This window comes from Ovis canadensis, chromosome 22, assembly GCF_042477335.2.
Source record: "Ovis canadensis isolate MfBH-ARS-UI-01 breed Bighorn chromosome 22, ARS-UI_OviCan_v2, whole genome shotgun sequence".
In the NCBI taxonomy this organism is placed as follows: Eukaryota; Metazoa; Chordata; class Mammalia; order Artiodactyla; family Bovidae; genus Ovis; species Ovis canadensis.
In genome coordinates this window covers 31,214,772-31,228,992 of record NC_091266.1, presented here as the reverse complement: position 1 = coordinate 31,228,992, position 14,221 = coordinate 31,214,772, and the positions used below count along the sequence as shown (strand labels likewise).

The window sequence follows — 14,221 nt, the reverse complement described above, 5'->3', positions numbered from 1 at the left end:
CAGGTCTCCCACATTGCAGGCCCACCAGGGAAACCCATTTAATATATAGTTGGTATTTAAAGCAACAAGCCATCAAGGGAGTCCCAGGCTCTCTTGGGACATTCTAATGAGTCAAATAAATAGCAAAGGAGACCGAGAAAGAGCCAGAGAAGTAGAAAGAACCAGACAAATGTGTCTGCTAAAAACTTGGAACTACAGAAACTGGTTAGTGGAAATTAAACATCTATATGAAATGCTTCTGAAAGATCAAGTAAATGATCTTTGAGGTCAGACTCAAAATGACTGAGGTCACTGGAGACTTAAAAAATCTGAATGGAATGGATTCAGGAAAAAAAATGGAAGTGAAACAAGTCAACAGTGAATATACTTTTCTTTTCTTTTTTTTTTTTTTTGAATATAGACTTTTCAAGGAGTTTGCTGTAAAACAAGAAATGGGGCGTTTCTGTTGGCTCTAGCTAGGACAGACTACATCCATAAAAGGAAAGGATACATGGGCGCAAGTGCTGGGAGGTTTACAGATGCAACGGTGGCAACTTTTAGAAGTTCTTTTCTGAATGTTTTTATTTTCTGTGAAGACAAGGGAGCAAGACCAGAGGGAGGAAGTATCAGAAATACGAGGACAGAGATAAACTCAAATGAAATAATCATTTGAGACGAATGTAAGAGAATGGAGTAAGCAACCATGGTTATGATGATAGTTCGTCAGAGACTGGTAAACATTTCCACTTTAAAAGAAAATCCACTCTGTTGTCTGTTCTTTACTTTGGCTGAATATTCTCTCAAAATAGTTTTTCTTCTGAGTCCTACCTAGCTTCCATTGCCCTAAAGCAAAGAGAATCTGATCTACACTGGAATAGGCATGGCACTGAGAGTAACAACCTGCACAGGAATGTGTGCTTCGGGCAGCATTCTGTATTTCTCTTCATCAGTTTCGTATACACACAGGGCCTAAATGATTCCCACCTTGGCCTCTATGCTCCTCTGTTATGGATCCTGTGTGACTTATATTCCTAAGTCTTATTTTAACCCCTCCCTGCTATAATTTTCAGGGTCTCTTCTCTCTTTTTCTGTTCCTGTTTTGCGTGGTACCCTGCCACTTCCAATTTCTAGAACCAATTTCTTTTGTCAAGAACCTGTAATTTCTTCCAAAGCCTTCTCTGCATTGACCCAGTGTCCAGTTGAAATCTTTATATATATGACATATGTGTAAAGTACTGATAAATCGAAATAGCAGTCAGGACTTTTGGCGTTATTTCACCTGAGCCATTATTTATCTGAAAAAATAATCTGATGAGATCATCTTATAACAAATATTTATTTGGCAAACCATTTTATAGAAATAGACCCTAAAAATCAAACTGTTTCTTATTTAAACAATGCACAGTATCATCCCAGTCTTTCCCCCATCCAAAGTCTACTCCATAACTGAAGTACCAAAAACCCATGACCTGTACTGCTAAAAAGGTGGGTGGGGGAAAAACATTAAACTTCCACAGGAAGACTGTATAAATCTGGCAGTGGTTAAGCACACATTAGCCTGTACCCAAGAGTACTACCGAACCTGAAAAATTAACTGAAAATCTAAATTTACTCTTAATATATGTATTTGCTCTTAATAAGGTTCAAAAATTATGCAATGGTACAGTTATTTTATATAAACTGATATAATCAAAGTAGAGTGAAAAATGTGGATTTTAACACCAATACAGATCACTAGATGTGAACATGAACTTTTTGAAGACATTCTTGTAGCTCCAATTTAAAACAAACATTCAGAACTAGAATCTTCAGAATTTTCTAGTATCTTGAAAATCCCCATCTTCTCTTTAACCGGTCCTGAGGCATTCATTTGATCTAAGAGAAAAATAAACAAACAGGTGTTTAAAAAAAAAAGTGTAAGAACTTAGAAACCTCTTATTAAAACGAGAACTGGCCTCCAGGGAACACTGGAAACACCAGTTTGCTAATCAAAATCACTTCTGCTGAATTTAAGATATACCTAGCAATAAACAACACCAATGTGAATTATATTCTCAGATATATATATATATATATACATGTATTTTTTTAAAGCCCAATTATGGTTAGTTTAAAAGCAGGAACGAAAAACACCATGAAAATATATCTTTATACTCCCATAGCTAATTTGAAATCTTTTATGTTTTTGTCAACATGATAGCTATTGAAATGAAATTACTTCTGGTTTTAATCTGCATTCTCGGATTTCCAGGGAGACTGAAGCATCTTTTTATGTTCAATGGTTGTTTCTTTCATTCCTGGTAATTGTTTGCTCTTAAGTTGTTCAGTTTTCTTATTGATATTTATTTATGTATGATAATCATTTCCTGTTTGCTATGTACTGCAGGTATTTGCGGTCTGTCATTTACCTTTTTATGGTATTGTTTTTACAGAAGCCTTTAATAAAATCTATTAATCTGTTCATTTAGTTTGAGTTCTGTATCCTATCCTAAAACCCTACAGATATTTCCCTATTTTTTAAGTTAAATGTTTTGCTTTTAAAGTTTTGATGACTTAATTTATCTAGAATTTATTCTTGAATGATGAGATTTACCATTGTTGATACAAACTGGCAACCATGTTTTACTGATTACATTTACAAACTGAAGGTTTGTTGCAACCCTATGTTGAGCAAGCATCGGAACCATTTTTTGCTCGCTTCATGTCTGTCTTCAATTTTGGTTAATTCTCACAATATTTTAAACCCTCCACCAAAAAAGATTACACTTGCTGAAGGCTCAGATAATGGTTAGCATTTTTTAGCAGTAAGTATTTTTAAAGTATGTATATTGTTTTTTTTAGACAATGTTATTTCACATTTACTTCACACAGACTACTTTACAGTGCAAACATAACTTTTATAAGACTGAAAAAAACTTTTTTAAATGTGTGATTTGCTTATTTCCGTGCTCTGGAACCCAGCCTGCAGTATCTGCAAGGAATAATAGGAATTTCCCCTTTCTGGTTTGAAATGACATTTATCATTTATTGATTTTTCCATGGAAGTTTGGATGACTTTCTGGATTTGCCACATCAGCAGTAAATTTACCTTGTGTGCTAATTCAACAGCCTTAATTATGATGATTTTTACATTGAATCTTAGTACCTGATGTATTCTGTTGTTCTTCAAAATTGTCTTGGCTCTTGGTCCTTTACCATTCCATATTAATTTTAAGAACAGCCTGTCAAAGCTCTTTAAAAAGCCATAATATTACGGATTTTAACTAGAAGATTAATGTAAGGAATACAAGTTAATCGTATCCATAAAAACAGTTAAATTTGTTATGTATTCAGTCCTCTTATTGTCCTTGGATGTTTCATAGATTCTCTATAAAGGTCTTAAAGAAATTATTATATTTAATTCTAGGTATGTTAGTTTAGTAGCTGTTATAAATATCTAATTTTCTAAATAATTACTGCTAATACACATACTATTAATTTATAGCAAACTTTTTGAATTCTAACTTTTAGATTCCCTCAGATTTTCTATGGAGATAATTATACCACCTGCAAAAGTAGTATAATGAAACTAATTATTCCTATTTTTATTATCTTACAGCATTAGTTAAGACTTTCTTGTACCTTGCATTATGTTTTATAATGTACAGTGGGAGTGACAGCTGTTAACACTCAACTGTTCTTGATTTTCATAGTAATTTACTAAATGAATGCATTTTTTCAGATTAAGAACATTTTCTTTGTCATATTTAAGAATTATGAAGTTGATTATGATGGCATGTCAAGTGGCTTTTCAGAATCTAGTTCTTTTTTATTCAGTTAATGTCAATTAATATTTTCAGATGTTACCCTATCCTTGTATGCCTTCTATGCTGTTGCTGTTTATTTGATAATATATTTAAGCTTTGGCCATAATGGTTTATCTTTATCTCATTTTTTCCTGTATTATATGAAAATTAAAATTCACATTAACATGCAAAGAACTCAGAACAGCTAAAACCAACTTGAAAATAAAGAACAAAACTGGAAGATTCACTCTTCACAATTTCAAAACTCACCATAAAACAATAATCAAGACAGTGTCGTACTGGCACAGGATTAACAAACAGATTAACAGGAATAGGAGAGAACTGAGAGTATAGAAAAAACCCTTCACATTTATGATCAACAAATTTCCAACAAAGGAGCCATGGCAATTCAAAAGGGAAATAATAATCTTCAATAAATTGGGCTGAGACAATTGGACAATGTGCAAAAAAATGAATTAAGACCCTTGCCTTATACCCTACACAAAAATTAACTCAAATATGAGACTATAAAACTCTTAAAACATCAGACTTCCTTAGTGATCCAGTGGTTAAGACTCCACGCTACCAGTGCAAAGGGGGTGGGTCAGTCCCCAGTCAGGAAACTAGATCCCACATGCCATGTGGTGTGGCCAAAAAATTTTTTTTAGTTAAAAAGAAGGAAAAAAAAAATCACAACTTTACTAGGCAAAGATTAGATACAACATCAAAATTTTGAGTAATAACAACAAAAAGATAAATGTAACTTCATCAAAATTTTTCCTTCTGCTCTTTGAGACACAAAGGAAGTATAAAGATAAACTACAGACTGGGAGAAAATATTTGCAAAACATGTATCTGATAAAGGATTTGTGTTCAGAATATATAAAGAATTCTCCCAACTTGAAAATATCATGATGCTATACCCTGTGGTGTGCTGGTCTTTAACAACAGACTCCCTATTCCCCAAAAAGGGCTGTAGTTTATTTTTCTCCTGTTTCTATGCCTGATCACCAACAGCAAGCTACTAATGTAACACTGCTGAACACAATTAGGAAAAGATACCATTATTTATTTCCACTGTGGAGATATAATATACATAAATAATCAAGAGCATAGATACTCATGTTACAGAATGAGTAGGAAAGGATGAGTTTAATATTTATTTGTATTCAAAATAACTTATGATCACCATTTGTAGGCATCGACTCATTATTCTTACAATTTATACATAAAAGAAGCAATTTATCTTGCAGCCCCATGGACTGCAGCCCGCCAGGCTCCCCCATAGGATTTTCCAGGCAAGATTACTAGAGTGGGTTGCCATTTCCTTCTCCAGGGGATCTTCCTGACCCAGGGATCAAACCCGGGTCTCCTGTACTACAGGCAGATTCTTTACCAACTGACTTACCAGGGAAGCCCTATCTTGCTTATATAGATTGTTATCTCAGGGTAACCATATAATTTATATGGGAAAGTTATAATAGACTAATTCCAGCTAATAAAGGAATGAAAGAATAAGAAAATCAGCATTTTAATGCTCAAAAAAATAATGGTTCTAAACCATAATAAATAAATGCTAAAAAAAATCAGGCTAAATAGAAGAACAGAATACTACATGAAGATCAGCCTGAATCAGCTGATTAATCTTAATCTTAGCTAACTAAAAATAAGAAACCCAGACCTGATGCATCTCTTTATATGATTTAAAATGAGAACAAAGCACTGGTATTCCTAAAATATGGAACTTGGATCTTATTAAGCCAGTAGAGCTATTTTCACAGCTATTTACCACTTCACAGAAAATAAGTAGATTGAGGAACAAGTCAAAGAACAATGAGAGGGAGAAGCTGGCCAATTCTGGAATGCAGAATTGCAGAATGTCGTTTCACTGGACAAATAACCCAGTTTCTCCAACAAATCGACAGCATGGAATAACAAAAGTGAGGAGGAAAGTGATAGAGAAGAAAAAAGATAGCAAGAACAATGGAATTTGGATCGTGATTCAAACTGTAAAAAGATTGGAACAAGTGGAGAAATTTGGATATGAACTGGGTATTAGCTGCTATTAAAGTTTTAGGGCCAACTCTCTCAAATGTAAGAATGATATAGTGACGATATTTAAAAACATGTTCTTCTCAATAAAAGATGCCTAAATGTGGCTATGGCATGAATTTAACATTCTGATCGAAGAAAATGGCAATGAAACAAAATTGGCTAAATGTTGTAAACTATTAGGGCAGAATGAGTTATACACAGGGGTATATTATACTTCTCTCTACTTATGTATATGTTTCAAAGTTTCCATAAAAATAGTAAGTAAAACCATAAGAGATACTTACCAAGAAGATCACTTCGATCTAACAGCAACTCCAGATCTTTATCACTAATGACTTTCTCTCTTGATCCTTTTACTTCCCTATAAGAAAACAAAATATTCAGGTCTATAGGATAAATCAAAACTATGAATTACATTCTTCTAAAGTAAAAACAACCTCACCTTTCATAATCTCTTGATTTTAATAATTCCATTAATTCCTTGGGGTCTAAAAAGTTCTTAGATTGATTTAATCCAGACTGACCACCTTTGAAATGATCTGAAAAAAAGTTACAAAAAATTAGAAACACTCAAAATTGCTTTTAAAACCAAAATATAATTCATTACAAACCATCAGAATACCCTACATTAAATAAAAAGGACAGACAAACCCAGTGTTGGTAAAAAAAGAAAAGCAACTGCAGTTCTCATTCTTTGCAGGTGGGAGTAAAGTGGTATGTCCACTTGGGAAAAGTCTGGTAGTTTTCTCTAGGTAAACCTATACCCACCCTAAGACAAAGCACAAATAAACACACATGTTCATTAATACTTGTAACAAGAGGACCTTATTCGTAAGAACTAAAATCTGTAAACCAAACATCAATCAACAAAAGAATGGATGAATTACTTTACAATTTAAAAAAATCACAAACTTCTGACTTAACAACAGAGATGAATCTCAAAATACGTCATATATAAGTAGCTTAGGCAAAAGAAGAATATGTATGTACAAATGAATCCAGGTGTGAAGTTAAAGGAAAAACTAACCCATGTGACAAAAACTGGAATAGTGACTGCCTTCTAGTAAGGAGCAAGAGTCTGGGAAATACTGGAAAGGGAAACTTTCTTGGAAAACAGAAATGTTACCTTGATATGGATGACAATTATTTGAGTATAACTTGTTAGAGACATCAAGCCATACACTTAGCTTGGAATTTTACTGTGTATGTATTACACCTCAATAAAATATTGCCAGCATTTAAAAAATTATTTTCAACTTGTTCTCAAAAATTAACCTCTAAAATTACTAAAAATAAAACTCGGGAAAATAAAACTATCAACTGTACCTAATTTAAAATCCCCTGGTAGCTCAGCTGGTAAAGAATCCGCCTGCAATGCAGGAGACCCCGGTTTGATTCCTGGGTTGGGAAGTTCCCCTAGAGAAGGGATAGACTACCCACTCCAGTATTCTTGAGCTTCCCTGGCGGCTCAGTCGGTAAAGAATTCACCTGTAATGAGGGAGACCTGTGTTCGATCCCTCGGTTGGGAAGGTCCCCTGGAGGAGGGAATGGGAACCCATCCAGTATTCTTGACTGGAGAATCCCCATGAACAGAGGAACCTAGCCCGTATAGTCCATGGGGTCACAAAAAATCGGACACAACTGAGTAAGCACACAGCACACACAATTTAAACCAAATACAATAAACAAAATAAAATTTATTTCATCATTCAAATCTCTAAAAGCAGCATAGGTGAAAAAACTTTAATCTGCACAAAATCTTACTTGGACCAAGCACCTTTTTCCTTCAACGGAAATTCTAACTACAATCTGAATGCTCCATCAAGTCAAATTAAAGATGTCTAAAACCTAATCCATTATTTCTCTCAAAATCAAATACACTGGAGAAAGTTTTTGCGAGTAGAAAAGCAGCATAAATTGTTAGTGATTTTCAACATTATTATTTCTCTATGCTTCAAAATGTACATAAGATGATTTTCAATATTTTATAAGGCAGCCAGCAAGTCATTTGCCCAAACAGAATTTTATATTGAATAAACAAAAGCAGGACTCCAAGGACTCTCAGGGAATAGAACATAAAATGCCAATGCCTCACCCACATCACTTTCCCTATTTCTCAAAACCTTTTCTAGATAAAAAATTGCTGTTTTTAATATTCTATTATTGAAACTATGAAAAGAGTAGGCATACTGGAATCAAATATTTTTTAAATAGTGGGGGCTCAGCAAAGTAAGTAATTTTATTGTAGTACTACTTTAATATACCTTTAATCTTCTTTTTTTAAACTGGAGTATAGGCTCAGAGGTTAAAGCATCTGCCTCCAATGCGGGAGACCCAGGTTCAATCCCTGGGTCGCTAAGATCCCCTGGAGAAGGAAATGGTAACCCACCCAGTATTCTTGCCTGGAGAATCACATGGACGGAGAAGCCTGGTAGGCTCCAGTCCACAGGGTCGCAAAGAGTCGAACACGACTGAGTGACTTAGTTATCAATTATTAATTATTATAGTTGCTTTACAATGTTGTGTTAAGTTTTTGCTGTAGAGCAAAGTCAATCAGCTGTATATATATATAGATCCCCTCTTTTTTGGATTTCCTTCCCATTTAGGGCACCACATAGCACTAAGTAGAGTTCCCTGAGTTAGATAGTCATTTCTCATTAGTTACCTAGATATATAATAGTGTATATATGTCAGTTCCAATCTCTTAATCCATCCCACCCTGTAAGATAGTTACAGAAAAACCAGAATGAACTCTTTGGCCATCTCAATACCATATGATCCAGCAATTCTATTCCTGGGTATGTATCTGAAGAAAACAAAAATACTAATTTGAAAAGATACATGCATCCCAATGTTTATAGAAGCATTATTTATGATAGCCAAGTATGGAAGCAACCCAAGTGTTCAACTGATGAATGGATAAGGAAGAGTACAAAATGGAATATTAGTTATCATAAAAAAAAAGAAATTCTGCCATTCGAAACATGGATGAACCTAGAGGGTATTATGATTAGTGAAAAAGGACAGAAAGACAAATGCTGTATGCTAAAACTTACATGTGGAATCCAAAAAATCAAACAAGAAAACAGACGCACAGATATAGAGAACCAGTGGTTAGTGGGGAGAAGGGAAGGGGCAGTCAAGTCATTATTTTTCAATAACTTTAAATGGAGTAAAATATATAAAAACTGTTAATTACTATGCTGTATACCTGAAACATAATATTAGAAATCAACTATACTTCAATAAAACTTCTTTTAAATGAAAAAAGAGAATAATCAGTAACATCATGTCAAAGTGCCATGACAGACTTCAGACTTTAAGATCAGATACTTTAAAAGTACATACAGCTTCAAATTCCCCACTGCCTATTTAAATCCTGCATTGATTTCTCTTATAAAGAAAGTAACAACAACAAAACTCACAACACACAATAGACAACTGAAGCAAAAAAGTACTGCAAAATATTATTTACTTTTGTGGATGATCAATTTTTCCAGTTTTCTTTTAGCAGCTGCTCTTTCCACAATTTTCTGATCAATAGTATTTGCTGTAACAAGACGATATACAACAACTGGCCTTGTCTGACCAATTCTATGACATCTATCCTGGGCCTGAAGATCAGACTGGGGGTTCTTAAAAGTTAAAAAGAAAAACATTTAACAGTTTAAGGTTAAAATTAGTTAAACTCATACTATGTGGGCAGAGTCAACAAGGATGACCCAGCCAGAATCTTTTAAACAGTGCCTTAACTCAAATTGGGCTCCCCTTGTGGCTCAGACGGTAAAGCATCTGCCTACAATGCGGGAGACCCGGGTTCGATCCCTGGGTCGGGAAGTTCCCCTGGAGAAGGAAATGGCAACCCACTCCAGTATTCTTGCCTGGAAAATCCCATGGACGGAGGAGTCCGGTAGGCTACAGTCCATGAGGTCACAAAGAGTCAGACACAACTGAGCAACTTCACTTCTTCACTTTAACTGAATTTAGGCTTCTAAGCATTACTTCAGTGATAAAATACATTTAAGTCTTTACAGACAGAACACTTGACAAAGCAATGATTCTCATCTTATAGTGGATATGTTTTCAAAATAAGTAAATGAAATTGCAAAATATACAATGAAAGATTAGAATGGAAATATAATCTGTCTATTGCTACACTTCCAACTTACCCAATCACTATCATAAATGATAACAGTATCTGCTGCAGTCAAATTAATGCCCAGGCCACCAGCTCGGGTACTCACTAAAAAGATAAACACATCTGGATCTGTGTTGAAGCTGTGTATCTAAAAGCAAAAGGGATGTAAACATAAGGAATTAAGAAAGAAACTGCTCCTTCCTGGAATGTGGATAAAAAACTGACTAGTAAGCAGCTATCTTATCACCATCTGTTTATCAGCAAAGGAGGGGGAAGGCAGTGGTGTGCCATGGGATATAAGCCAGCATTCTTCAAGCTGAGTATAGTTCTCAAACATCTGCAGGACTTCTGATGTGGGATAAATAAATACTGACAGCCCCTGAAGCGACTTAGCAGCAGCACAGCAGCAGAAGCCATGAAGCTGAAAAGGCCAATTTGGTGGAAAAGAGATAAAACTATCAGATTCATCTCCCATGAAACAAAATAATCATGCCTATCGCCCAGGTTGTGGCAATAAGCCAGAGGCCCTAGGATGTAAGTCTTTTTATTTTTATTTTTTGGTTGTGCCACAGGGCATGTGGGATCCCATTTGCTTAGCCAGAGACCCAACCTTGTGCTCTCTGCAGTGGAAGCACAGTCTTAACCACTGGACCACCAGGAAGTCCCTAGGTCTATTGAACATTACTTCAGCAATCAAGAAAGGAGTTACAAAGAATTAAGTATGTATGACATAAGCAGTCTTACATTTTTTTCTCTCTCTGAATATGACATGGATCCATCAAGTCTGCTAAAGTTGAAATTTCTAAAGTGACAGTAATCCATCAAAATGTCCAACATTCTTGTCATTTGTGAAAAAAGCAGCACCTAAAATTTAAATATACCTTAGTATCTATACTTACTAACAAAAAATAATTATATAGCCAAAAACCCAATCAAAAGTACCATACCTTGTGACCTCTGGTTTTTAGTTCTGGCAGCATTCGATCCAAAATTAAGAATTTGCCAGAATTTGTTACCAGCTCTTCATCAATCTTGAGCAAAGAAAGGAAAAAAAAACAGAAAAAATAGTCACAAAAAGTAATAATCTGTTTTTGTCAAAATAAAAACCGCGTTTACAGGTTTAAGTTTTCAATGACAAATAATTACCTTTTAAACTAACTTTGTTATTTGACCTTTTTTATTAGGAGGTAGTTCTCAAGGAAAGATATACTCTAGAATTTAAAATCAATGATCTCACAAAATACAAACTATAGTTTAAGTGTATACTTAATCTATCCTCCCCACCCCTCACCCCCAAACTCTGTATAATAAAACATTAACTTCAACTTAATGTTGAGGTTTATTCTTTATAACTAAGTACACTTTCAACCAAGTGTGCATGAAAATTACTGCCAAAATTCTTAGTAGAAATGAAAGAAAGTGTAAGAGCTTGTAAGTAACCTAAGTATCAAAGATTAAATTAATCTTCTGATGAAATATCAATACCCTCCAGAGATTATCTTCTTCCTTGTTCAATGAAAAGCTTTAAAGCAGTCATTCTTAATTGGGGCAAATTTGCCCTCCACCCTCAGGGTACACTGGGCAGTGCCTGAAATATACTTTAGGTTGACACAGCTGGGAAAGGGGAATTACTGTGCCATCTGGTGGCTAAAGGCTACGGACGCTGGACAACTGGCCCACAAGACAGTATCTCCTTAACAAAGAATTATCTGGCCCCAAATATCAATATGCTAAGGATGAGGAACCTACTCTAAAATACGGTTATTTAGAGTTACTGAGAACGGATGTCACTTAATATATGTTGTCTTCCCATCAACCACCCAAGAGACCAATTTCATTCATTTAATCTGGGAGTCTGCAACTCAGCATCAACTTTTTGTTCTCTTCTGTGGCTATTTGTTGAAATTTAAGCAATGAGCCGTCAGACTGACTTTGACAAGCTGAATGCTAACTAAAGGAATACTGAAAAGGTGACAACAACCTCTAAAATAGACAGTAAGTAAAACATGGAGTAGAAGCCAACTGATTACTAAAAAAACTTGTATTTCTAATGTCACTCTAAATTTAGGAGGATTCTTAGCTATTTATATAAAACATATAAACAAAATGTTAGCTTACATATAGAAAACAACCTTTATCTGGGGGGAGAAGACTATCATCTCTACTTACTAAGAGGATTACAATCTCCATGACAAACAGCAAAGTATTTACTACAAATAATAACAAAATGACACTTTCACATGACATAAAAAAGTCACAGAAATCAAAATAGTATATTATTAAATAGTATTTACCTTAAACTCTTGTGTAACTGGATCTATAGGGTACTCAATCAAATATGGATGGTTACAGCATTTTCGAAGTAGCATCATTATATTCTGCAACTTCAGATTAACTTCAGATTCTATAGGGACACTTGTTTCCACAATAGTTCTGCCCAAAATGTATAATCCATGAATACAAGAAATTTTAAAAAACAATACAGTTTAAAGAATACTTTTTAAAAATCTGTTTTTAAACTCACACCTTTCTCGGTCTACCTCTGGCTGTATCTGGCTGATCAGTTTTTCTAATTCATTAGGGAAATCATCTATTTTGCTATAATCTACTGACTTTCTAGTTCGGCGTTTTGGTCGTCCAGTGGGACTCAGCTCAACTGTTTCTTTCTGTAATAGAACAAATTAAAGAAATATGTTTAAAAAGCATACCCTTAAATTCTATATATACATATATACAAAGTAGGGCATAATACTTTTATGCACGAAGTGTTTTAAGATATTAAAAAAAAGTCTGTCTTTCATCGAGTTTCATAATTTTCAAACGTGCAAAACCAAAGATCCATAAACTATAGCCAAATGTAAATGTTTTCCTGTAAGATTTCATTATTTTAACACTGATGCCCATATCTAGTTTCAGAGTTAATGCGTTCATATCACAATGGAAAAAAATGATAGATAAAATTTCTGAATTTATATAAAGGAATTTAATAGGTTTGGGCTGAAATAAAACCCTGTGTATCATTACAGAGGGTATTTCTTTGGATTGGTATAATACAGCAATGAAATTCCTCCCAATAGACAACTAGTTTAATGACTGTACAAAACAAAGATGCATAATCCTAAGTGCTTTAAAAAGAAACAAGTAGGTCCATGGCAAACAGTCAAAAATCTGGACATCTTAAAATTTAAGGGTCTCCTGATCTCCAGTTATAAGATAATCACATTCCAATTCAATTTCTTATAATATGACGGGTGACTAAAAGAGATCTTTCTTCCAGATAGAGGATTTTATTTCAGTTTTTGGCTACCAACAATCTCCTGTAAAGGGATTATATATTTGAGGCGACTGGTCTAGTTGGCAAGCCTTAGTATACTGTGTGCTTGTTCAAATTTATTTTCAAGTTCATTCCCACACAGTATTTCAGATGACTATAAAGCAGTTATTGTAGAAACCATCACTTGAACTTTAGACAGTTTTTGCTATTGGCCTGATGCCTTATACTCCAATTAGAAATTCACCCTCAACAAGTCATGAAAACAGGTAATGAGCTTTATTGTAAAAAGTCATGAAAATGCGATGAGCCTTATATTAAGACCATGAAATATAAGCCTTATATTAAGAACCATGAAAATTATCATTTACAGGTTATTTCAAGTCCACACTACCTCACTGGATCCAAACATGTTTGCAATTGTACGGTTCACAATGGCTGTGTAAAAGATCTCTTGTTTCTTTGAAAGTGGTGCATAAACAACTACTTCTCGTTTAGGAGGAACTTCAAGGGCAACATCAGATTTTAGTCTTCTCAGTAAGAAAGGTGTTAAAATCTAAAATTTAAACATGAATAAATATATGTAAATATCAAACATTTCTGTATTTCCAAGGAATACTCTTTTTATCCTTTCTTCCTATATGAAACTATCGCATCTCAGAGTGATATAAGATAACTCCATGAAATTTTCTGGACCAGACCACCACATGATAAACTCACAGTGTTTATCTGTTACAGTTCACAACTTATTAATTTTACAAAAACTCTAGTATAACTTGAATATTTTAAAAAAGCAAAAATAAGATGGTATCTATACTTCTTGAAGTTATAGGCCATATTTTTTTAAAGTGAGGTTTGAATTAGTAAAAAACCAAAAACAACTGACCCAGTAGACTTGAAAAGTTTCCTTCTGTAAGTTTTAAAACTTCAGACTTAAAATTATTCTTTCATCAGCTGTGATGACAAGAGATTTCCACATTTTAAAAACAAAAG

At 34.2% G+C, this 14,221-nt stretch overlaps 1 protein-coding gene across 1 annotated transcript in view; it reads right to left on the bottom strand.

The window, feature by feature from the left end:
* Nucleotides 1-1,296: 1,296 nt before the first annotated feature.
* Nucleotides 1,297-14,221, bottom strand: part of HELLS (helicase, lymphoid specific) — a 35,984-nt gene continuing 23,059 nt past the window's right edge. Inside the window, exons 13-22 of the mRNA XM_069568063.1 lie at nt 13,623-13,784; nt 12,484-12,623; nt 12,252-12,390; nt 10,905-10,988; nt 10,702-10,821; nt 9,989-10,105; nt 9,295-9,454; nt 6,262-6,358; nt 6,104-6,180; nt 1,297-1,854 (exon numbers count right to left, since the gene is read on the bottom strand). Of these exons, the coding sequence (XP_069424164.1) occupies nt 1,760-1,854; nt 6,104-6,180; nt 6,262-6,358; nt 9,295-9,454; nt 9,989-10,105; nt 10,702-10,821; nt 10,905-10,988; nt 12,252-12,390; nt 12,484-12,623; nt 13,623-13,784 (1,191 nt within the window). The 3' untranslated portion in view covers nt 1,297-1,759. The remainder of the gene's footprint in view (nt 1,855-6,103; nt 6,181-6,261; nt 6,359-9,294; nt 9,455-9,988; nt 10,106-10,701; nt 10,822-10,904; nt 10,989-12,251; nt 12,391-12,483; nt 12,624-13,622; nt 13,785-14,221) is intronic.